Source organism: Macadamia integrifolia, unplaced genomic scaffold, assembly GCF_013358625.1.
Source record: "Macadamia integrifolia cultivar HAES 741 unplaced genomic scaffold, SCU_Mint_v3 scaffold_189A, whole genome shotgun sequence".
Taxonomy (NCBI): Eukaryota; Viridiplantae; Streptophyta; class Magnoliopsida; order Proteales; family Proteaceae; genus Macadamia; species Macadamia integrifolia.
In genome coordinates, this window is record NW_024870635.1 from 145,532 (window position 1) to 168,890 (window position 23,359).

Consider the following 23,359-nt stretch of genomic DNA (forward strand, 5'->3'; position numbering starts at 1 on the left):
CAATAGTTCAATTCAACGGTGAGACGATAAATGGAAGCAAGTTAGCATAAAGATTAGGAACATGTAGAATGGAAGACAACGAAATAGTAGGAGAACATAATTGAACCTTTACCAGAAATTGATGATAAGGATCCATCTAAGGACAAAGTTCAAGTATGAGAGGCAGGGACAGGGCTGGGCACAGTAGTCCCAACTGAGACATCATGCGTTGAAGGGCTAGTAACTGACCAAAATATAATGGCATCGTAGATGAAAAGGCAAGTGCAGGTGGAGCAACTCCAAGCTAAGAGTTGTCAGTAGTCTCAGAGAGATGTGCCTGGTGGCGAGTAGATTCACCCTGTTTCCCACCACGAGCCCCTTTAAGATGACCATGTAATTTCCAACATGTCTCATGGTTGTGTCGGGGTTTGCCACAATAAATTTGACAAGTTCTTGTGCAACGGGTGCGGACTTAGTACCAGAGGAGTCCATGCTTACAGGAGCAGAAACCAGAGCAGGGCGAGTAGGAATAATAGATTGTGTCATGACAGATTGGCGATTGTCTTCATGTTGAAGTAGATTGCATGCTAAAGGAGTGTAGGAAACTTATCTCTACCAAGAATCTAAACACAAATCTGATCCTTCTCTGGATTCAGGCCGGTAAGAAAATCATAGACGCATTCCATTTCACGCTTTCACTAAAAGGTAGTGGCATCAATGGTACAAGCCATAGGGACTACATGATAAAATCTAATTGTTTCCAAAGAGCATTCAAAGCATCACAATAGGTAGTAAAGGACAATTCCTTTTGTGTAGTCTCGCGAACCCAGTGTCGGAGCACACAAATTGTGGCACAGTTACTGGTTTGGGCATAAGTTTGTTGCACAGCAGCCCACAACTCCTTTGCAGAATTCCTAAGAACAAAACTAGCATATCCATTCAGTTTTGTAGGACCCAGCTGAAGGGTTGTCTTATGGCCATGAGACCCAATAGGACAAAACGACTCACTTCACTACCTCCAAAGCCTCCTGAGTTGGTGCAAGTATTGCTATTTCAACCATAAAGTTGTAGTGACAAACAAATAGCTGCTGAAACAAATAAGGAAGAAAGGAGAAGTGGGTGTCTATTGTATCACAGAAGCACGCATAACATCACATGATGAGGGTGCAAGAGCACAAGTCAAGAGACGTGAAGGTGTTGGCATGAGAGGCCTAATAGGGTCCAGCGATGGCAACGAGTGCTTTAGGAAGCCCGGCAACAGCTGGCAGAATCCAGCAGAATGCGGGAGGGGGCTAGCGGTGGTACATCATGTCGTGGTCAGTAGATGTGCAAGGTCAATCAGTCACGTGTGGTGTGACGTAAGTTGGAGCATGTTCAGTCTACCATGTACGTGTGGTGACTGATGATGACCCTGCTGGCCCCTTTTAGCAGTTTGAGCTTTTGAACCAAGTTGAATACCAGAATTATGGGAGAATGATTTGCTAGTCAAGAATAATAAAGGCCATCTTTAATTATAGCTGAGAAAGGGATTACAAATATGGGATGTTAGGTAAAGATGAGTCACCATGGTTCAACGTCTCAGCAAGATCTCAGTATTTTCTCGCTATTTTGGTTTAGCAAGTCGAGATGACCAGTGATAAAGAAAACTACAAAATGTTGTTTGAGATCTCAAGATCTCGCCAAGATTTCGTTCATATTTTGACTTCAATTCGACTTGGTCGAACCAAGACTTAAACCCCTATGTTATATACATGGTTTCGACTTTCGACTCGTAATCTCGACATTTTGTGAAGGTCTTGATCGTCTCACCTCATAAGTGAAGAAAACCCTCCCAAGTTGGGATTTTGGTGCTTCTCTTCACAAAATCTACTCGAACTTGCATCAACATCAAAAATAAACCTTGGGGGGTGAAGATTGAAGTGTCAACATCAACTATTGGAGGCCCAAATCTTCTCACGAGCACTTTCAGGTAAAAAACTTCTCTCAAGAACCATTCTTTTTCTCATAAAAACATGATCCAATATCACTATACAAAAGGTCCCTAGGAGAATAGTTCAAAATCTCGTCGGTATCTCGACGATATCTCGGAAATTTTGGGATTTTACTTTGGCCAAAACGAAATGACCTATGAAATGGAAAAATGTACTGATTTCAGTAGAAATTTTGGTATATCGCCAAAATTCCATGCCACATTTTAGTATCTCACCAAATGTTACAACATGCTTCATGAGATGAGGTCGAATCGCTGGTTTCGCCTGGTCTCACCTCTTTTGTTCTATAAAAGCTGAAAAGTGTCTCCAAGGCTTGGTATTGGTCGCATCTTCACTCCAAGATAAGCCACATCTTCACCTCATTAACAAGGACAGTCTCCACATCACACGATCAAGGGAGAAGATCTCTCCCAACCAATTCTCTCCATATATAAGGATGATTTATAATGCATATGAGGAGAGGTTCCTCTACAGAAGGAAACTGGAAGTGGCAGCCACAATGCTTATCACAATTCAAGTTACAACTACTCTTTCCAACCGTAGACATCTTCAAAATATGCTTGCCATGTTAGTCTTTGATTGATTGGGAGAAATCTTCTCCTTTGATTTTGTGAGGTATCCTCAAGATAAACTTGCCATGTTGGGCTATGATTGATTGGGAGAAATCTTCCCCTTTGATTGTGTGAGGTGTCCTCAAAATAAAATTGCCATGCTAGGCTTTGATTGATTGGGAGAAATCTTATCCTTTGATTGGGTGAGGTGTTTCAGCCATTCATGTCATAATATAATCATCTCGACGAGATTTCGGTATTTTGGTGGTTTTGAAACCAACAAAATGAAACGAGATTTCGAACCTTGCCAAGGAGACAATGAGAGGTAATTGGCAAATTGGTGGCTGCTAGCACACAGTTGATAAAAGAAAATAACCAATATGGCACCTATCACTAGAGAAGCTTTTGGGAGAGGGATATTTGAACGTCCAAGCGGTCTAGGTGGAGTTTGGGTGGATATCGCCTTATTGCACTAGCGCCTTAATTGCCAAGCACAACACTTATTTATGTCAAATATTTTAACCTAAAATATTATTCATAAATAAGCAACTACCCCCTATTTGAATACAATAAAAATAGTTTAAAAATCAAATTTTAAAAGGATAAAAAGTCAACAGTCCGAAAACAAAACCTATATTTTTTGTTATTCGAGCAATTGTCAATTCTCAATTTTTTCAAAAACCTTATCATGGTAAAACATTGTTAACAACCAAAAATCTGATAAAAAATATTTTATTTTGATATCCATAAAATTATTTTCATTTAGGCGATTTTAACAACATTCGCACACTTTAAAAATAAGTTTGACCAGAACATAACTTTGTCATTAAACTCAAATTTAAATAATCTTATAATTGTTGGAAAGCTGGTTTTATGCTCTAACTAATACAAACTGTCTCATGTAAAAATAAAATTATTTGACCAGTCAAACTTATTATAGAATAAGAACATTTCTCTAAATGTTGATTTTTTTGACTTAATGTGATTTAATGTTGATATTTGATATTTTGTTGTGACTTAATGTTGATATTTGACGACTTGATGTGCTTTAACGTTGAATTTTTTTTATACAAGGTGTATGTAGTATACTAAATAATGTCAGAAAGATGAGGAAAAAATAACACTTAGTTGCCTTGTTCGCCTGAAGGCGGGTGACTTGCCACCTAAGCGCTTAGTAGACCTTCTAATGCTTTCGTTCGCCTGGCGCCGTGCCAACTATGCTTAAGATACCTTCAGTCAAAATCAAACCAGCCACATGAAGAATTGGTAGAAAAGACATCAGAAACAGATGAAGCAGAAAAACTTCTTCTAACCTAATGTGGGTATGAATTCCAGCATATAAATCCCTATCTGCATTCCACAAGAACAGATAATGTAGCTCATCCTCAAGAGGGACATTCTCAAAGGCCGACAGCCCCAAGGATGGTGGCATTTGCTGGAAGGAGTCATGGTAAAAAGATGGTGAATTACTCGCAGTCCCAGATGTCAAAAGTAATGAGAAATAAATGCTCGAAGGCCTCCACAAGATCCCTATAAATGGCATTGCCAACATAGAGGAGGTACCCTGTGCGAATTTTTGGTCATTTCGACCGAAATTTCAAACATTGAACTCAACTCGACATAGCCTTATCCCACCCAACTAAATGGGGTCAGCTACATGAATCCTTTTTCTCCAGTCAGCTCTATTCAAAGCCATACTCGTTACTAGTCCTAAGTTGTGCATATCATTCCTCACTACTTCTTCCAGAGTCATTTTAGGCTACACATGACTGATGACTCTAGAATACCTACTCATTCTAAAAAGAAGAAGCCTTTAAATGATTAGACTAACTGCACTAGCAAAAAGGGAAGGACTTGAAGGCAAACACCTTGGTAAAACAGAACAAGTGAAGAAGGAAAATATTGTTTGCATACCGCATAGTAGTTAAGTCAGTGTTAAAGGAGAGGTCAAGCCTACTTGCCAATCCAGAAATCTGCTGCTCAATAAATCATCTCAAACTAACTAAATTTGAACCTAACAAAGCATGTTATCAAATTTATAATTTGTGGGTTACAATTAAGAACAAATGAATTGTGTAATTAGAATATTTCCATTATTAAATCCAAACAAATAAACATATTACCTTTGAATAACATTCTTTAATCCCTGATGACTTCCCTTGATAGAATCCATGTGCAAAATGCAAGGTACTTTAGGGGACTTGTCAATATCTTCATCTGGCAATAAAAACAGGACATAAGGGAGAGAACCACGGCTGGTTCAGAAGCCCTACTTCAATTTCACAGTAAATTACCTTTAAAATTAACCACTTCACCAGCATGACAGATGACAATCAAGCTCCAGTGTAGGCTGTCAATTTAATGACGAAAAAGTAAATTAAATCACTGACAAACTTAACAGTGGGAAAGATAATTTATTTACAAGTAAAACATGGAAAACTGATTACTTACTTGAAGTTAACAGGAATAAAGATATAATCTTTTCCAAATAGATCCACTTTCCTTGTCCATTTATGAACACGTAGAAAAGCTTCTCTGCCTTCGGAAGCACTTGATGGATCTTTGTCCAGATCAGCCAGCTTGCGAAAGAAAAAACTATTAAAAAAGTGGAACCTATGCTTGTCCTCTGGTTTTATCTTATTCTTCAAATATCTGCAAATTATTTACAATACTTTAAATAACTCTGTAATTCAGTCGGAACATAAAACTAAAAGCAGAAAACGACAAATCTCAATTATTAATATGCATACAACCAAGGAAGAAGAAGAAGAAGGAAGAGAGAGAAAGAGAGAGAGAGATGACAAATCATAATACCAAGAAAAGAAAAAGGGAAAAAATCTTGTACCATGACTGTGACTAACCCAAATTTCATGTGACACCAATTTTTTTTTTTGAAAAATATCACATACCACCCCCACTTTCACAACTAAATAACTAATATAGGTCCACTTTGTTAGTTGATACCTATTAAGTGATGACATCAACAGGTTAGAGTTTACTAAAAGGCCAAACTACCCTTGAACAAGGGTAAAAGCTTACCGTTTTACCCCTCATTGCAAAACCCCCAAATCGAAGATGAAATCAGTTATCTTCGTTGCAAACCCTTCCATCTCCGATGAAGACAATCTGACTAAGGCATCGACTCTCCGATGAACGCACTCCGACGAACTACCATCCACCAAGCCAAAGAAGCTCCAACGAAGGCCTATCAGGTGTTTCTTGCCCTGTCTTTTCTTTTACTGGTTTCGGAGGCCAGAGACATCAATCCCTTTAAAAATGCAGATAAGCTAACAAAGAACAAACTCTCTCTCTCGTACGAATTTATGCTTATTCAATAGATATGTACTTGTGTTTTACAGATCAGCACAGTTCAGGTGGTCTCTCACGAAGCTCATTTCACCACCACTGAAGGTATAAGTTGGTGTTTAATTCCAAGGATGGATTTATGAGCCTGGAATTTTTTTTTTTTTTTTTTTTTTTTGAATTGTGCTAGTTTTTCACCTAAACGTCAAAATGATTCATATTCCATGGATGGGAATGTGTATTTGCAGGTGCAGAAATGGATTCGGTGGGATTCCAGATATCAGAGTTACTAAGAAGCAACTCTCCCATACCTCAGAGGGACTAAATCCAACAAGATCAGTTGTATAGAAGCCATTAATGATTTGATTTGGGATTCCTCTCCTCAAGGGGATAGTTTTTTGTTTAATTCATTACCAAAGGAGAAGAAAATACATACAAAAGTCCCTAAGGAGGAGGGGAGAAGAAGAGACAAAGGACAAGCCCTCATGGAAGGGAGGGAGCCCAAAGCACTATAGGAAGACTCCATGACACAACAATGTGGCTGTTCCTTGGGGAGGCAATACAAGTACAAGAGACACCAGAAAATTTTGGCTTCGACATCAAAGGAAATGGAATCCCAAATCTTCCAAATAGGTCAAGAATTGGAAGTCCATTTCCAACTGCTGCTCTCCATCCAAATCTGGTTGATGGTGGCACAAGAAGCAAGCTTTCCCATAATGTCGCAAATAGAAGACTTGGAAAAACACATATCCAACTAGATCAATTCCCTCTGAAAAGGGAACATTCTTCTACTTCTGGGCCAGTAATTTGCAAACACCTTTTTCAGATAGAGGAGGATGACGTGTAAAGAAAAGATGATCAATGTCTTCCGGTTCAGTCCCACAAAGGTAGTACAAGGGGGAGACAAGAATCCTCCAATTAACAAGAAAGGATTGCGTAGGAAGGCAATTAGAGAGGGCTCACCAAGAAGTAAAACTATGGCGGGGAATATGATGCTTGAACCAAACAATCTTGTGCCAAGGAGAAGAAATACCTTAAGTCCAAATTCCCAATACACCCTGGAGGAGAAGATATTAGACGCGGAGGGAGTCCAGAGAATAGAGTCTCCTCTCCTCAACTAAGAATCGGAAATGGAGGGCAAAGAATCCCAGCTGAGGAGAGAAGGGAACCAGGGGGTCCAAATGCCCAAAATCAAGATGGCTTCAACCAACGACTACTTTGATTAGCTGGAACTACAAATGGATCAGGCACTGATGGAAAGGAGAAGAACACCTATTGGATGCCAAGGATCAATCCAAAGAGAGGCAGATGAGAAATTACCAATCTGAGTAGAGATAGCCCCGGCGACAGTGGGCTTAAGGGACAAGATCTCACGCTAAACACAAGAGGCATTAGGCGAAATGGGAGTAGTCAAAAGGGAATCCGAACGAAGCAGACCCGATTATACCCAATCAACCCAGATGCTTTTTGTCTTAGTAATCAACTTCCAAATCAGCTTGATAATATCAGCGGAATTGATATCCTTGATAGACCTCAGACCCAGACCCTCTTCAGTTTTTGGAAGAAAAAATTCTGCCAAACTTAAAGGCCGAAGAGATCTAGAACATTCAATGTCTTTCCAAAGAAATGCAGAGAAAGTAGATTTAAGCCTTGTGATAGTGGGCATAGGCAACCCATAAATGCCGGACCAATAAATGTAGGAAGCTTGGATAATAGATCTACTAAGTTCTAAACAGCCCGCATAAGATAGGAGCTAGCCTTTGCATAATTTGAGCCATTTTCTGATGAAGTCGAGTATAGGAGTGCAATGATGGGCAGACAGCCTAGCGGGATGAATGGCAGCCCCAAATACTTAACCGGGGAATGGCCAAGAGAGAACCCAATCTTCTCAAGCAAAGAGACCTTAGCAAACTAAGAAAAAGATAAAAGATTTACCCAGGTTAATGCAGAGGCCAGACATGGATTCAAAGAATTGCAAGCAATACCTAATAGTCTCCAAGGAAGTATCATTGGCTTTAGAGAAAATCATCAATTCATCCGTGAAAGCTAGGTGAGTAAGCTTAATGGGCTTACACCTAGGAATGGCATATATGAGCTATAGATCTATGGAAAGTTGGGTACTTCTAGATTGCACTTCCAGGGCTAGGGAGAAGATATATGGCGATAGAGGGCATACCTAATGAATCCCTACCAATGAAGAGAAGCACCCAGTCGGACTCCTATTAACCAAAACAGAGAAACGAGGGGTAGAAATACAATAGAAGATCCAGATGACATTCCAGGGGGAACCCATCATAGACATAACCGACACAATGAAGTTCCACCTTAGCGAATCAAAAGCTTTGTGTATCTTTATGAGGGAAACAGGTTAGTGGGATTTCCAGTCAAAACCTCTCATAATCTCATTGTAGAGGAGAATAGTCACTAATATTTCTACCTCGAATGAAGGCTGATTGATTATCACTAACAAGGGGATCGATTACAAGCTTTACCTTGTTGAAAAGAATCTTGGCAATAAACTTATATAGAAGATTGCATAAAGAGATTGGCTTGAAGTCATTTATAGCATTCACTCCCTCTTTCTTAGGGATGAGACAGAGGAAGGTGACTATTCCCTTCGATCTGGTTAGGGTTAAAAACAAAGCTCTTGATAGCGTTGATCATATCGTCTTTGATGATATCCCATGTGTAGGAGAAAATCCACATACTAAATCCATCCAAACTAGGAACTTTGTTGGACTTGCTAAGGTCGCCACTACCGGCTGCTCAGGTCTCTGATAGGGTCTTTTAAGGTTCACTTATAGGTCTTCAATGGTAAGTTTGGGGTTTCAAACAAATGGGAATGGTTTATATGGAGGGACATAACAGGGTTAATATGGTCTTTTTCCTATTTTTCTAAGTTTTAAGTTAACACCGTTATCGAGACTGGGTATAATTGATATTTTTCAAATATTTTGGTTCACATGAAATTCGGGTGAGTTGCAAGGGTGGTGATGAGCACATTTATGTGTGAAATCTAGGGTAGTAAAACATGCATTTTACATATTTAGAATGGAACTACCTTGGGTTTTACTTTCTTTTTGCAGGCTTTATATTTTCAAGGCCTTAAGGACTATCGAGCGCTATATCTTCAATTTTACACGTAAAGAGGTCCTATTTCTTTTCATGGTTGCGAAGAGGATGAAATTCTGAGCAAGATGGACGTGTTCAATTAAAAGTACACATTCGTTTGGTCACCCGTACAAATGATTATTCTTTTCAGGTCAGAAAAAGAATAATGGATCAGAACTGAATCGAGATGCAGAACCAGCCCGTTTGCAATTGTCCCAGAGGTACAAGGAATACTCCAAATGCCAACAAGGATCGATGGACCACATCCTTAAGTGATTAAAGATTTGTTTTTGGTAACAACAACTACCTAGTGTAGTTGGTGAGCTATGGTGTACAAAATTCCCTTGCTCACCAAGAGGTCTCAAGTTCGAATCTTATGGTTGTTTTTTTTAGAAGATTTTGTTGAAGATTTCCTGTTTTTCACTCACTTAAAGCACTAAGGGCATGGAAGGGATTTCCACATCAAATTAGAAGCAAGCAAAATCGTGGAAGGGTTCCTGCGCAAGAAGAGAAGAAAAAAAAAAGGAAAGAAAAGAAAAAGAGGAGAAATAAAGATTGTCCAAATCTTCTCTCTCCTCCACATCATCATCCACCAAAAGATTGTCCAAATCACATAAAGCAAGAAGGAAGAAAATCGTCCCTAGGAGAGAGAAAAAAGAAGAAAAATAAATTAGAAAAAAAAAAGGAAAGAAAATAAGAAAAAAATTATAGGAAATTTATTTCTCTTTTCTCTCTCCTCCACCTTAGCATTTTTGGTCTCAAAAGATCTCACAATCAATTGTGGGTTTCTCTCTTTTAGGAAAGAGAAAATTATTAACCTACCTCCCCATTCCCTATAAATACAACTCATGTAAGAGGAGGGGAGACAATTCATTCTTCTTCTAGTTTTTTTTAGTTGCTCTCTCTCTCCCTCTCTCACTCTTTGGTTTTAGTTCTTCTCTATTTTTGCTTTAATCACTTTTGTAATAGTTTTTTTTTATGTCAATTAATGCAAGCACTCTTTTATTTTTATTCAGTTCTTTTTATGTTTATGATTTATGCAATTGAGTTGTAATTTTTTAAGTTATAGTTCTAGGCTTAGATCTAGGTGACAAGATCACGAGCCGTGGAGCAATTTTTTTTCAAGTTCCAGCATTGATTCAAGTAAGTAGGCTCCTTCAGTAGTCTTCTCTCCCCCCTCTCATTCCCTCTTCTGACTACCATTTATTTCTTAATTTAGGATTTTTATTTTCAGTCATTACATTATTGCTATCCCTTTCCCCCAAGGTTCATGGCTAGTGTATGTGTTGGCTTTGCCCCTCCTAGCCATAGAACCATCAAGTTATTACTTTTATTTTAATTGTCTCCCTTTCCCTAAAGCCAAGTAGAGAAACCCTTGTAAGAGTGACTCTCTGGTCAAGTAGGGAAGCTCATATTATGATGCATCCCTCAGGCTAAGTAGAGAAACCTACTTGTGAGTCTCTCTCTAGCTTTATCCCCTTTCTTTTACTTTATTTTTATTTCAGCATTTTTTTCCTTTATTTATTTTTTTTTTAATTGTGTGGGTTGTTTATTTTCAGTTATTTATTTAATTTTAATTGCGTGGCTTGCGTCTTTAAATTCTTAGATGACGAATGGTTAGGACGTTATTTTTAGGACGGTAATTAGAATTAGATCACAACCATTAATCGGTTCACTTTCGCATTATTAAAAGAAATAAAAAATAAAATGGCTGCTCTCCCTGTGTTCGACCCGTAGCTACACTGATCCGTACGCTTGCGGTTACATTTTAAATTTCAAAAACAGGTGGTACAAGAAATTTTCCCAAAAACAAACATGTATACTTAAATCAAGTTTATTCATTTCTCAGTAACGGCTCTTTTCCCTGAAAAGAAATCACAAATTAGTCAAGCTGGGAATAGTTAAGCATAAGAAAAATTTAACCTTCTAGGAGTACAATAGCCAAAGTCTACACTCAAAATACCGTAGTGTACTGTACAAGCCACCAACAATATACCTTGTGACTCATTTTGCATGAAAACAGCCTTCCACTGCAACATAAAACAGTTGAAATTGACCCAAAAAGTATTCTCCCACTTCTTTCCTTCAAATTCTTCGAGCACAAAATGGACCACTCGACTAAAAGCACAGTCCACCAAGCATCTAAGGTAGGGCTGCAACCAAGGTTCAAGACCTCATTTTGTTTCGGTGTTTCGGTAGTTTCAAAACCACCGAAATTTTTTCGAAATGGTGTATTTTCTCCCTTGTGTTTCGCTGGCCATTTTGGGGGTCTAATCGCCGAAATTAGCGAATTAAGCGAAACGAAATGACCGAGATGGCCGAAATAGTAAAATTTTTTGGGCCGAAATTTCCGAAATTATGTACTTTTATATTTCGTATGCCATTTCATCTCAGTAAAAAAAAATACCGAAACATCCGAGATTTCAGCGAGTTTTCGAACCTTGGTTGCAATAGGGCCGAATTGGGTCGTGCTCCTTAAAACCACCCCAACCCTAAGTCCAATTAGTTGGGCCCAAGCCCGCCATAAACCCTAACCCAAGGCCAGCCCTGCAGGACTCAAGCTAGCCCAGGCCCAACCCTGATTAGTTAGGGCCTGACCAGGATGTCCTTGATTGGCCCTGACCCTGGTTTGCCATCTAGAGCTAGGTACTTTGACTCTGATTTTCCATCAAGGGCCGGGTATACCCTAACCCTGATCCTACTAAAAATTCATTCGACTTTGAATCTAAATCCCTTGGAATTGAAAAGTAAAATAAAAATTAAATCTAAAAAACATCATTAGATAAGAAATTTAAGTACTTCATACAACCATCATGGATAATGATTATGAAACTTAAAAATTGACCATCAAACACTTAACAAATTAGGGTCAGGCAGGGCAAATCAGGGCCAATAGTTAGGGGAAAAAATCAGGTTCAGACTTAGGGTGGGCTGCGTGGGCCATAGACATCAACCCTTACCCACACTGACCTTGTCTTACGGCCAAAAATTTTCAGGCCTAGCCCTATGTGGGCTCAAGGCAAGTTCGGGCCGCCAGGGCCAAAATCCCTAATCTAAACCTGTCTTTGCCTCTTCTCAAGTCACCAGCAACCAACCAACTTTCCAATGCTCACATAAGGTGAGAGTGAGAGTGAAAAAGAAAGAGAGCTACATGCATCCATAAAAGTACTAGGAACACTAGGAAACTTCTCTCCAATGCTTCCACACTCCATGCAAAAGCCCTTTCCCTTTGCAACAGGTGAACTCATAATCAAAAACAGCATGAACCAACTTCATAGATGCCCGAGTTTAAACTTAATACATGCTTCAATATTTTTCCATGTGATACCGCATCATCAAGCTATAGCAGGTCCAGATTCTGCCATCTGAAGCTTCTTAACATCTCCAGATTTGATACCATGAGAAATTAATGCCAAAATATGCAGGTGTAGTGGAAAATATTAAAAAAATCATAAAAGAAAAGAAAAGGATTTCAGGTGACTGAGGTCACACTGATAAACTAACAACTGAATATCTGAAAAGATAGAAATCCAATTCTAGTTCCGTGAAATGAAGATGAAACGAAATCGGTCTTACATTAATCAATCAAAATAGAGAAGAAATTCAACCGAGCAGACCAATGTGAACATAGAGATGAAGGGGAGTTATGGATATATAAACCCAGAGCATTTCAAGGGGCAAAAGCTAATTGACAAGTTGTTCATGTACTCATTCTGGTGCTCTCAGAGCCTTGGCAGTGATGTTCATAGTGCCCTGCATAAACCTGCTAGGAAGAGTCATGGAAAGAAAGCATTCTGAAAAGGATCTCCCTTAACTTACTGGCATCATCAATTATGGATCCCTGACCAATTTACAGCAGATGACTGAGGAGAAGGAAGGTCAACATAGCCATTGGGGCCCACTCTCTTGTTATTCAGCAGTACTTTCCATTGTCGTGCTGGAGAAGAGGGATGAGGAGCCCATAAATTAACCCAATGTAACAGAGAAATGACTGGCCGGACAGAGTACAAAAGAATGGAGAAAATTCCGTATTGTGGGTTCTGGAGTCTTAGACAAGAAGATAGTATCACGAGAGAGAGAGAGAGAGAGAGAGAGAGAGAGTCTAATTTTCTTCATTCATTGAATTTGCAACTTGGACTTATAAACAGCATTCTGCATTTTTCTCAATCCACAAATTTACACTGATTTTGGTCTCAATTTGTCAATCCAAGACCTGAATGAGCTTCAGATGATCCCACACAGAGCATGGAGGAAGCACACCTCCTTATGCTCAGACATAAAGATAAGGTCTAACTAGATTTATTATGATTTTCTGGCTGCAGGCTCTAATCTATTGGCCTTGTGAACCAGCTTAATATGTTTTCCGGAATTAAGCAAAACAAGCCATCATAAGCCTCTGTGCCCAGTCCCAATTCCCAAAGTAATAATCCAAGTCAACTTGAGCAACACTTATTGACAACCTCACAAACTAAAAGAAGCATATAGGTTCAATGCTACATCGCTTAAGAGTAATGCAAGACATGATTCTACCATCTGGCTGCCCTCTTCATCCAAGACCCTCTCCACCAAGGCCGCTTGGGATTTCGCCAGAGTCCATGGCCCAGCCACCCCTTGGCACAAGCTTATTTGGTTTCCACATCACACTCTCAGGCATAGCTTCACGGCCTGGAGAGTATTCACCAACTCATTGACTACGCATAGTTTCCTCATCCATAGAGGCATCACAGTTGATCCGATGTGTATCCTATGTGAGAATGAGCCGGAATCTGTTGATCACCTTTTCTTCACCTGCTCAATCTCCAAATCCATTTGGAAAATGATTATGGCAAAATGTTGGCCCATCAGGAGAAGAATCCTCCCTTTTTGTAGAGAATGGATTTGGATGGACAATAACTTCCGTGGCAAGACTATTTGTGACCTGGTGGGAAAGCTAGCCTTCTGTGCAACAATCAATCAGATCTAGATGGAAAGAAATCATAGGAAATGGACCTCCAACTCTCGCTCTCTGGATAAGATTTGGTGTTCCATTTCTTTCGATGTCAAAGCAAAAATTTCCCAGATGTCCTCCTCTTGTAATCCATCAATTAGAAACTGTCATATTGTTCATCCCAGGGAGCTACCAGCTCCATTATCAGGAATGCCCCCTCATGAGCTGGGCCTTCTCTTTTCTCCCCCCCCCCCTTTTTTCTAAGGACCGTATTGCTTTTCCTTTCTTCTTGGTAATGAATTATTTATTCACCCAAAAAAAAAATGCAAGACTGGATCTTCTTGTGAGATAGAGATACTAGGGAAACTTATGCATGAGGAATTCCTTTCGCCAATAGATTCTCCTGTTGATTTTTAATAAAATGGGCCTAGACATGGTACAAAACCCAATTTAACAGGGTCCCTGGAGGGAAAACTGGAGTGGGTACTTACCTTCACAAACAACTGCACACCCTCAGGCTCAAACTAGTGACTTCATACTGAACCAAAGTTCTTAACATCACACCAGGTGATGCCCCTTCTCCCTTTGATTTTTAATAATAAAAACTATGTTTCCTATCAAAGAAAGACCAAAAGGGGGAAAAATAGAGAAGATATTCAGGACAGCTCCATTAGTTTTGTCAAGTTTGTCTACCAAATTACAGAGTACACAATAACTAAATCACAGATCCAATTAAAACAAACAATTCCAAATAAATTATAAATATAATACCAGCACAAATGAAGGAATAAAAATAAACAAGATCAAAGAAATTATGATTCTTACAATTTTCTAGCAAACCTCAATTACATCCAAAATCAGAAGCGCCACAACACTGAAAACTCAAAATAACGGAGGATACTGATATCTGCAGTTGAACTTACTTTATATAGAAGTCAATTATCGTATCATTGATGAATGTCTCCGGTTGTAATAGCTCAACATCTCTCTTACTAATGGAAACAGCATCAGGATCTCCTTTTGGATAGATAAACTCTTCAAATGCCTCATTAGAACTGAAAATGTCACTCTTATTCAGTGGATATTACAATAAAAACAGAATCAACAGGGAAAAAGAAAAAAGCAGTGAATCAACAAAATAAATTCAGAGGCTAAGGGACAAAACAGATCGACTGCAACATGAATAAGAAAACAAAAAACCAGTGCATGCAAAAATTTATACAGAACCTTCACTTGTTGAATTAAAAATATAATAAGAAGAAACGCCAGTTATTAATTGGTTCCGGCTGCAAGTAACCCGAACTGAAACCGAGTCAATTCTTCATCAGTGCCAGTTACCCAGGGTAGAATTAGTTTCGGTTAAACACTAGTTAGTAACAGAGCAGATCAAAACTGAGTATGTGGCTAATCCATGACCAGACCCTCCACCATCCACCCACTCCAAAGTCCAAACCCACTACCACCACCAATTCCCATATCAAATCCTACCTAACCCTTCACCCCTACCCCCAAAAGAAGAGAACTGGCAGGGAAAGAAGAGGTGAGGAATGTCCCCAGAACCCTAGGGGTATAGGCAGCAGGAAGGGTTGGCGGGGATATGGCGGTAAATGAGGAAGGATTGGGTAGGGAGGCAGTTGGAGTGGCATCACCATACAGCAAAGCTATAACGGGCAATATGTCCCTTGAACCAGATAAGATTGTTCCAAGGAACCACAGGATCAAAGTGTCTGACGAAGGACCAAGCAAAGGTGGAGGAAATCCCATTTGAAGAGGGTAACCAAGTGCATTTATCTTCCCTTCCTTTGTGGTCAAGAGGAAGCGGAGGGAGAGAGGACCAACGGTCATGAAGAGGGGTAGAGGGAGGGGAAGACCAGCCTATGGGAGATAAAACTAGGGAGACAGAAGCAGTAATGGGGAGACCAGAAAGAGTAGATAGTCCTGGGAGAGATCAAGTGGTACAAGATGCCCAAAGGATGCCAAGGGTGCCTCTAGAGGGAGGTGGACTGGCCATTGCCGCAAGTGAAGGAGATGGCATTGAAAGGAATGGTCTGTGGCAAAGAATTTTTCTCCAGATCCAAGAAGCATCAGGAGGGGAAGGGGCTATCCAAAGAGAGTTATGCTTAAGCGGTCCGGAATGAATCCAGTCAACCCAGATACTTTTCTGTTCAGACAATTTTCTAGATGAGCTTGAAGACACTCACAGAGTTAACCTCTTTGATTCTTCTAATCCCTAAGCCACATTCCGCCTTGAGGAGGCAAACCTTTTCCAAGTAAAGGGGCCAGAGAAACTTGGAGGAAACAGATCCCTTCCAGAGGAAGAAGCACAAGAGTCCTTCAATGGACTTGATCGTGGTGGCAGGGAGGACAAAATGCTAGAGGTACATGGACTGAATAACCTATGTGATGAGGGTGAGACGACTAGCATAGGAGAGGAGCTTGCCTTTCCAAAGGTTGAGTCTTTTTCCAAAGAAGGTCAAGCATAGGGGAGCGATGATGGGAGGAGAGCCTGGAGGAGATGAGAGGGAGGCGCAGGTATTTGACAGGTAAAGATCCTAAAGAGGTTCTTATGATCCCGAGAAGGATGGCTTGGGACTCAAAGGAAACACCAGAGAGGAAGATGTTCGACTTAAAGAGGTTAATACTGACACCTAAGAGAGATTCAAAGGAATGGATGGAGGACACAAAAGGAGGGGATCGGCCTTGGAGAAGATCATGATGTCATCAGATGAGAAAGAAGAAGAGATTTGCAATTCGGGATAGGGGATATGAGATGGAGGTCGGTCGCAGATGGAATGGAACAAGATAGGACTTTCAGGGATAAGGAGAAGAGAAGAGGAGATAAGGGGCATCCTTGCCGAAAGCCTCGCCCAAAGGGGAAGTAGCCAGCTTGTCTGCCATTAACCAAGACAAAGAAGCAGGGCAGAGGAGATGCAAGAGTGCCCCAAGTGATAAAGGAGGTCGAGAAGGACATGTGGAGCTAAACTTTGGAGATGAAGTCCCAACCAATTGTGTCAAACACCTTATGGATGTCAATTTTGAGGAGGGCAGCAGAAGAGTGGGATTTGCAGTCAAAACCGCGGACAATCTCGTGGCAAAGAATGACATTATTTGCAATGCCTCTTCCAGCAATGAAGGCGGATTAATTGGGACTCACAACAAAGTCAATGACTTTCTGAATCCTATTGGCAAGTATTTTGGCCATGAACTTGTAGAGAAGATTAAATAGAGAAATGGGCTTGAAATCATTCATGAAAGTCGTGCCTTCTTTTTTTAGGAATGAGACAGAGAAAAGTATTGTTGATTTGATCTGGTTGGAGTTGTAGAAAAACTTCGGACAACAAGAATGAGGTCATTACGAATGATGCTCCAACAGGAAGAGAAGAATCCCATACTGAAGTCATCCGAACTGGGGGGGCCTTATTGGCTTTATGGGAAAGAATAATCGAGAGAATTTCATCATCAAAGGGAATGGATTGGAGGGATGCTGGAGCATTTATGGGACAAATTTGTTAAGGAGGTTGTGGGGAATGGAGAGGGGAGGGGGCGGGAAGAAGAGCCATTGGAAGTGAGAGACAACTTCAGATTTGATGTCCTTCGGATTGAAGATCTCAATTCCGGAGGAGATAAGCTTAGGGATGGTGTTGGCATTATTTCTGGTTTTAAGAGAGCAGTGAAAATAGGATGAATTAGAGTCTCTAGATCAAGCCATTTGATGCGGGCTTTCTGACGGAGAAAGCTCTCTTTTTTATCCAGAAGCAAAGAGAGGTCGGAGGCAACAGCTTTTTCTTCCGTAGCAAGCTCTGGATGAAGGAAATCAAGTTGGATCCTAGATTGGATGGAGTGGAGTTTGTCCCAGCAAGAGGAAACTCGAGAGGAAATATTGCCAAAGGTGGAAGAGTTCCAAAGCTTGAGAAAGCTTTGACATTTTGAATTTCTTGGCAAAGGCAAGGAGAGAAGAGAAGAAACGGGGAATAAGAATGCTCCAAGCATTATGGACAATAGGGAGGAAATCAGGGTGAGAGGACCACATGTCAAAGAACTTGAATGGTTTTGGGCCAAAAGAGCGGAAGGGCTGTACATGAATAGAGATAGGGCTATGGTCAAAAATCCCAGGAAGGCCAAAGCAAGCATGGGAGGATGGGTGGGAATCAAGCCCAGCTTCATTGACTAGGGCCCTATCAAGCTTGCACGCGACAAAGAGATTGCATGATCTTTAGTTGTGCCAGGAGAGCTTAACTCCCGACCATTTTAGATTAGTGAGATTTGAGATCACTAATGCAGTCATTGAAGGAGTCGACGGCCTGGGAGTCAATGGGATTACCCCCATGTTTCTCGTGACTAAATCAGATAATATTGAAGTCTCCAACAATTCCCCAAGGGCTAGATCCCGTGAAGGGAGCAAAGGAGAACAGGTCAAACCAGAGGGGAAGCCAAAGGGAGACCCAGTTGTGGGCATGGATGATAAAGAGGAAGCAAATAAGGGATCCAGAAGGGTGGGGGAGATAGAAATGTGGATGGCTTGGGCAAAGGAGGATCGAGCAAAGATGTGGAGGGAAGAGGGTTCCCAAAGAATCCAGATTCTGTCGTTGGAGCTATAAAGGTAATTGGAGATAAAGGACCAGGAGGGGGCAATTGAGGAGACAATCCAGGTGGCATTAGCTTCAAGAACTCAGGTTTCCAGAAGACAACAGAGGTTGGTATGGGAGGAACGAATATCGGATCGAACGTCAGCTTGTTTAGATGAGGAATTAAGACCTCGAACATTCCAGATAGTCTAAGGGATCATTGGGAAACTAGGGGTGGGCAGCGAACGCTTCGAGGAGCTATGAGGGGTCTTGGATAGAGGGAGACCAGCTGAAGGGGGGCCTACGAATGTATCTAATGATAGGGGAGGATGGAGCGGATGCAAAGGACATGGAGTTGATGGAGGACCTAGTGTTGATGGTGGAGGCTTTCTTCAGTTTTCTGAGTTTGAGGTAAGAACAGAGGGGTTGGCTTTGAATGGGGGGATGGGAGTGGGGATATTGGTTTGCCTAAGTGAAATTAAAATAATCTTTTGCATTTGTTGCAATGCAGCTAAAGGGTGGGTATTGTATGGAGGTTCGACACCAAAATTGAGGAAGATTGCCATCAAAGTACTCTCACAAACATGTTCCGCCTCCGCATATGAGCGAATTTGGAGTACATTTTCACTCATCCACTCAAAAGGCGGAATTGATTAGGTTCAGATCATCTCGCTAACTTGGTGTATGTGCACTACAATATAAGTCTGAAGATGCAACACATACATATGGGTATGGAGAATGAGAGGGGTTGTTGATGTTTTACAGATTGACTCAAATGACAAGGATCCTCTATTGGGCTGGGTGAGGGACAGAGGTTAGCAATTGATGGATCAGCCTAGTGTTAGGCCAGACCCATATGTACAGCAAGGGCTGGAGGTAAATGTTGACAAGTACATGGCTACAAATGGTAGGATACATTCACAAACCCCCCGACCATTAAACCCCGAACCTGGTAGGGATGATTCAGAGCAAGATGATGATTAGTCCACTTCCTCAGGTGGTCCTACTTAGACCCAGACGGAGCATCGCTCACCGTCGATACATGTAAGTGATGGTAGTGATGAGGATGGTGATGGTATCGACATGTGATGATGGTGATGGTGATGGTGATGGTGATGGGGGTGGGGGTGCGATAGATTTGCAAGAGTTCGAGAGCAATATTAGCAGGCTAAGCCGGAGCTGTCCCTTGTGTGATTCACTGGGGAGACCCAGTTTGATCATGCCACACAAGATATGGATCACAGTGCACGTCAAGCAGTGGCGGGAGGAGTGTAAGCTACACAAGAGGGCCTTGAGAGGGCCTCATCGCTGGTTCGGTGGAGATGAGAAGAGAGATTGTATGGACATTGACAGTCTATCTACATTTATTGGCGGAATGAGTTTGAGTAGAGAAGATAGTCACCTCACAATCACAGCGAAGGAAGTGGGCATTGGCATGCCCATCATTTACCGAAGAGAGCACCTAGTTGTAGTATTGGTGGTGGTTATGGTCAATTCACTAGGATGGGCCACGGATCTGGTTCATCTATTCCTAGTATTGATTATGACGCCAAGTCATATGGTGGTGGTTTTGTGGACAGCTTATTCTCATACCCATCCCAATTGTACATGTTGTCGGAAGCATCAGGTCACAGTGGTTGAATGGAAAGTTCTTCTTCTTCATACTATGGTAGTGACACATATCTTCAGATAGGTTACCTTCAGCATGTAGATGACTCAGTTTTTATGGCAGTTGTGGAGGACTACATTTGTTACTTCTCGCACAATATGATGTGGCATTCATTTGTTTCTTAGTCAGAGGAATATGCACGTCAACTCCATCGGAGAATGAGTGGAATCCAGCCATGCTGTCATAGTTCATTTCAATAGACAATCATTCTAATCAGTATTTATAACTAATATGTTTGAGACATGGGAATTGGGAGTTAGGACTTGAAAGTTACATACTATATTACTAATTTAATATGTGAACTCTACTATTCTAACATTAGTTAATTAATCAATAGTATAGTTTGATAATGTCATGGATGCATTATTTACTTGTTTTACCATCATACTATGTCTTGTTCCAGTAATATTTCATAAAATCTCCAATATAGTTTGACGGTTGCTGCCATATATGGGTGCAACTCTAAAACACCACTATATTTCTTTTTTTTCTTTTTTTTTTCTTTTTTTGCAAATTCAAGTTCTAAACATGTTTATTTACCTTAAAACAAGTTCTCCACCAAGTTTCTGGTCATAATGTGGTTGTTTGACCACCTAAACAAGAAATCGAGCCCAAAAAAAAAAAATTACACCCAACTCGCAGAAATTTCAATATTTCAGTGGTTTCAAAACCACCGAAACGAAACAATATATTTCGAACCTTGGTTACTACACAAAATAAAAACAGTACCAACTAGCATCCCAAAACATGTAAGGAAAGCAAACACACCGAGTCACCGAACCAAGGCACTAATAGAGAACCAAGGGTCACCAAACACTGATCCATCAACGTCTCATCACTTTGGACATTTGGTAGAGTTCATTAATTGGGACCCCGCCTCCTGGATCTATAAATTGCTCATGCTTTTTGAGTTTTAATGAATTTAGTTTCTGATTGCTGCAGGCACTGGGGGGAAGTAGAATAACAAAACCATCCTCACGCAACATTCAAGAAATAGGTATTAATTCTAAGAATGAAACTGAATTGGCATTTAATGAGAAAGAAAATGACAGAGCTTTTACTTACGTAGAGTAAAGCTTTCGAAGAAGTCTACTCCGCTGCCCAAAGTCATCTTTTTCATCACTATTAAAAAAAATATATATATATATATATTCAGTAAGAATTGAACTAAAACAAGACAAAAACCATAAAATTTTACTAATGAAGACGACATTAGGATATGAACTCATGAAACTGATGGAAAACTTGAAAGTTACAAAACGACAATGAAAGGCAACTGTGCACTCCTAATACAATTCAGGAAAAAAAAAACAAAACAAAACAAAAAAATGAACGGAACCAATTCAACATACCAATTTAACATTCTAACTCAGTTGAACAATATAGGAGCAATGGGTGGACTAATCAACACAAAGCAGCTAACCAATCAAGAGGTCCAGTTAGACATAGACAGGCTAGTTTTTAGACATTGTTATTAAGAAGCATCCCTCCGTCATACAAGGATCGAAATTTCAGTTTTTAAGGCTAATTCAAGCCCTGCTTAAACCGAAATGTTACACTGAATTGGGGGCGAAATTTTATCCATTTCACCGGAATGTACAGAAATTTCCATTTTGTGGCCTAAACAATGAAATTTTTTGCCAAAACATCAGTGAGCAACTATTTAAGCACAATTACACATGTTTGAACCATTAGGTTGGAAAGAAGAAACATCCAAAGAAGCAGTTTGGCATCAGACCCTATGTTTCTAGTGTATAACATAGCTAGCAGTAGTGCGGTCTGGTTCAAAGGCCACATTCCCGCTGCCTCCGCTTGGTCTTTCATCCGCACCCCTTCTCCGGTAGTCCCCTGGCATAAGGTGGTCTAGTTCAAAGGCCACATTCCCCGTCATAGTTTTACTCTTTGGCGGTGCCAGACCAACTGCCTTCCTACCCAATCCTTTCTCATCCACCGCCACATCCCAACCAACCCTTCTTGCTGCCTCTACCCCCAAGGCTCTGAGAATAACCCCCATCTCTTCTTCTCCTGCCCCATATCCTCCCTCATTTGGAAAACCGTTCTTTCCAAATGCTGACCTGTGAGGAGATCCATCCTTTCTTTCCACAGAGAATGGATATGGATGGACATGACCTTCTCTGGCTCTTCCATTTGTGACACCATCGGTAAATTGGCTTTCTGTGCTACCATCAATCGTCTTTGGATGGAGAGAAACATCCGTAGATAGACCCCCAAATCTCGATCTCCAGATAAGATTTGGAAAGCTATCTACTTTAATATTTCTTCTAAAGCCCAATTCCTTCGCCATCATCCAGTTTCCATCTCCTGCCGGAATATCCACATTATTGCCTCTTGGAACCTTCAGGTTGATCTCATCCAACCCACTTGATGGCACTTGGCCCCCCCCCCCCTTCTTTTGTATCCCCATTAGTAGATTGTGCCTTTGCCTTTGTTTTGTCTTTGTTTCTTGTTGGCCCCTAGGCTGACTTCTCCTTGTTGGCTTAAGCCTTCCCTCCCCCCCCCTCTCCCCTTGTATATTCTTCTTTCCTTGGTAATGAATTATTTATTCATCCAAAAAAAAAACATAGCTAGCAGTATCATTTCCCTTATATAACCTATTCTACACATAATTTTGGCCCAAAACATACAATTTCAACCCAACTGTTGAAGTGGATGCTCCACAATCAACGACAAATCCTTGATTTAGAAGCAAACTGAAGGATTTTTTTCCCAAAAAAAATTAAGGTTTTCCAAGCAATTATGAAGCTTTCAGTAGAAACATGGCGAAAGAGTTGAAATTTCGATGAAATGCACCGAAATGGCTCGACATCTTGCTTTTATATAAGAGGTTTGTATCCTTTTTTTCCGAAATGACCAAATGGTGCACTGTTACAGTAATTTTGGAACATTTAGCCGAAATGTTGTATTCCATCTAATTCGACATGCATTTCATTTCGGTTTCTTGAAAAACCAAACATTTTGGAAATTTGAGCCAAAATTTCAAACATTGCCACCACCATATGCCTTACACAAAAGGCAAGAAACACACCCAATAAGATTGCTCTATGAATGCAAGCCCATCTTTTGCTTGTGGGCCTTTGGATGACTATAGGCTTCATTCAAGCAAACAAAAGAAAACCTTTGTGAGCCATTACAGCCTTAATCTGGTTAAGCTAATATAGCATACGCTATAATTTTGATCTCCCACATTGGTTAAGCATAGTATTGTGATTTCTTCTTTTTTTTTTTTTTTTTTTTTTTTTTTT

General features: G+C 40.5%; 1 protein-coding gene across 3 annotated transcripts in view; it reads right to left on the minus strand.

Annotated features, from left to right (window-relative positions):
• Window positions 1-23,359, minus strand: part of LOC122071091 (probable ubiquitin-like-specific protease 2B) — a 95,338-nt gene that overhangs the window by 33,432 nt on the left and 38,547 nt on the right. For 2 of the 3 annotated variants that reach the window (XM_042635366.1, XM_042635369.1), the window contains exons 8-12: window positions 21,162-21,218; window positions 14,786-14,917; window positions 4,973-5,173; window positions 4,816-4,871; window positions 4,645-4,738 (exon numbers count right to left, since the gene is read on the minus strand). In XM_042635366.1, coding sequence (XP_042491300.1) covers window positions 4,645-4,738; window positions 4,816-4,871; window positions 4,973-5,173; window positions 14,786-14,917; window positions 21,162-21,218 — 540 coding nt within the window. The remainder of the gene's footprint in view (window positions 1-4,644; window positions 4,739-4,815; window positions 4,872-4,972; window positions 5,174-14,785; window positions 14,918-21,161; window positions 21,219-23,359) is intronic. The other variant, XM_042635368.1, reaches the window with a different exon arrangement.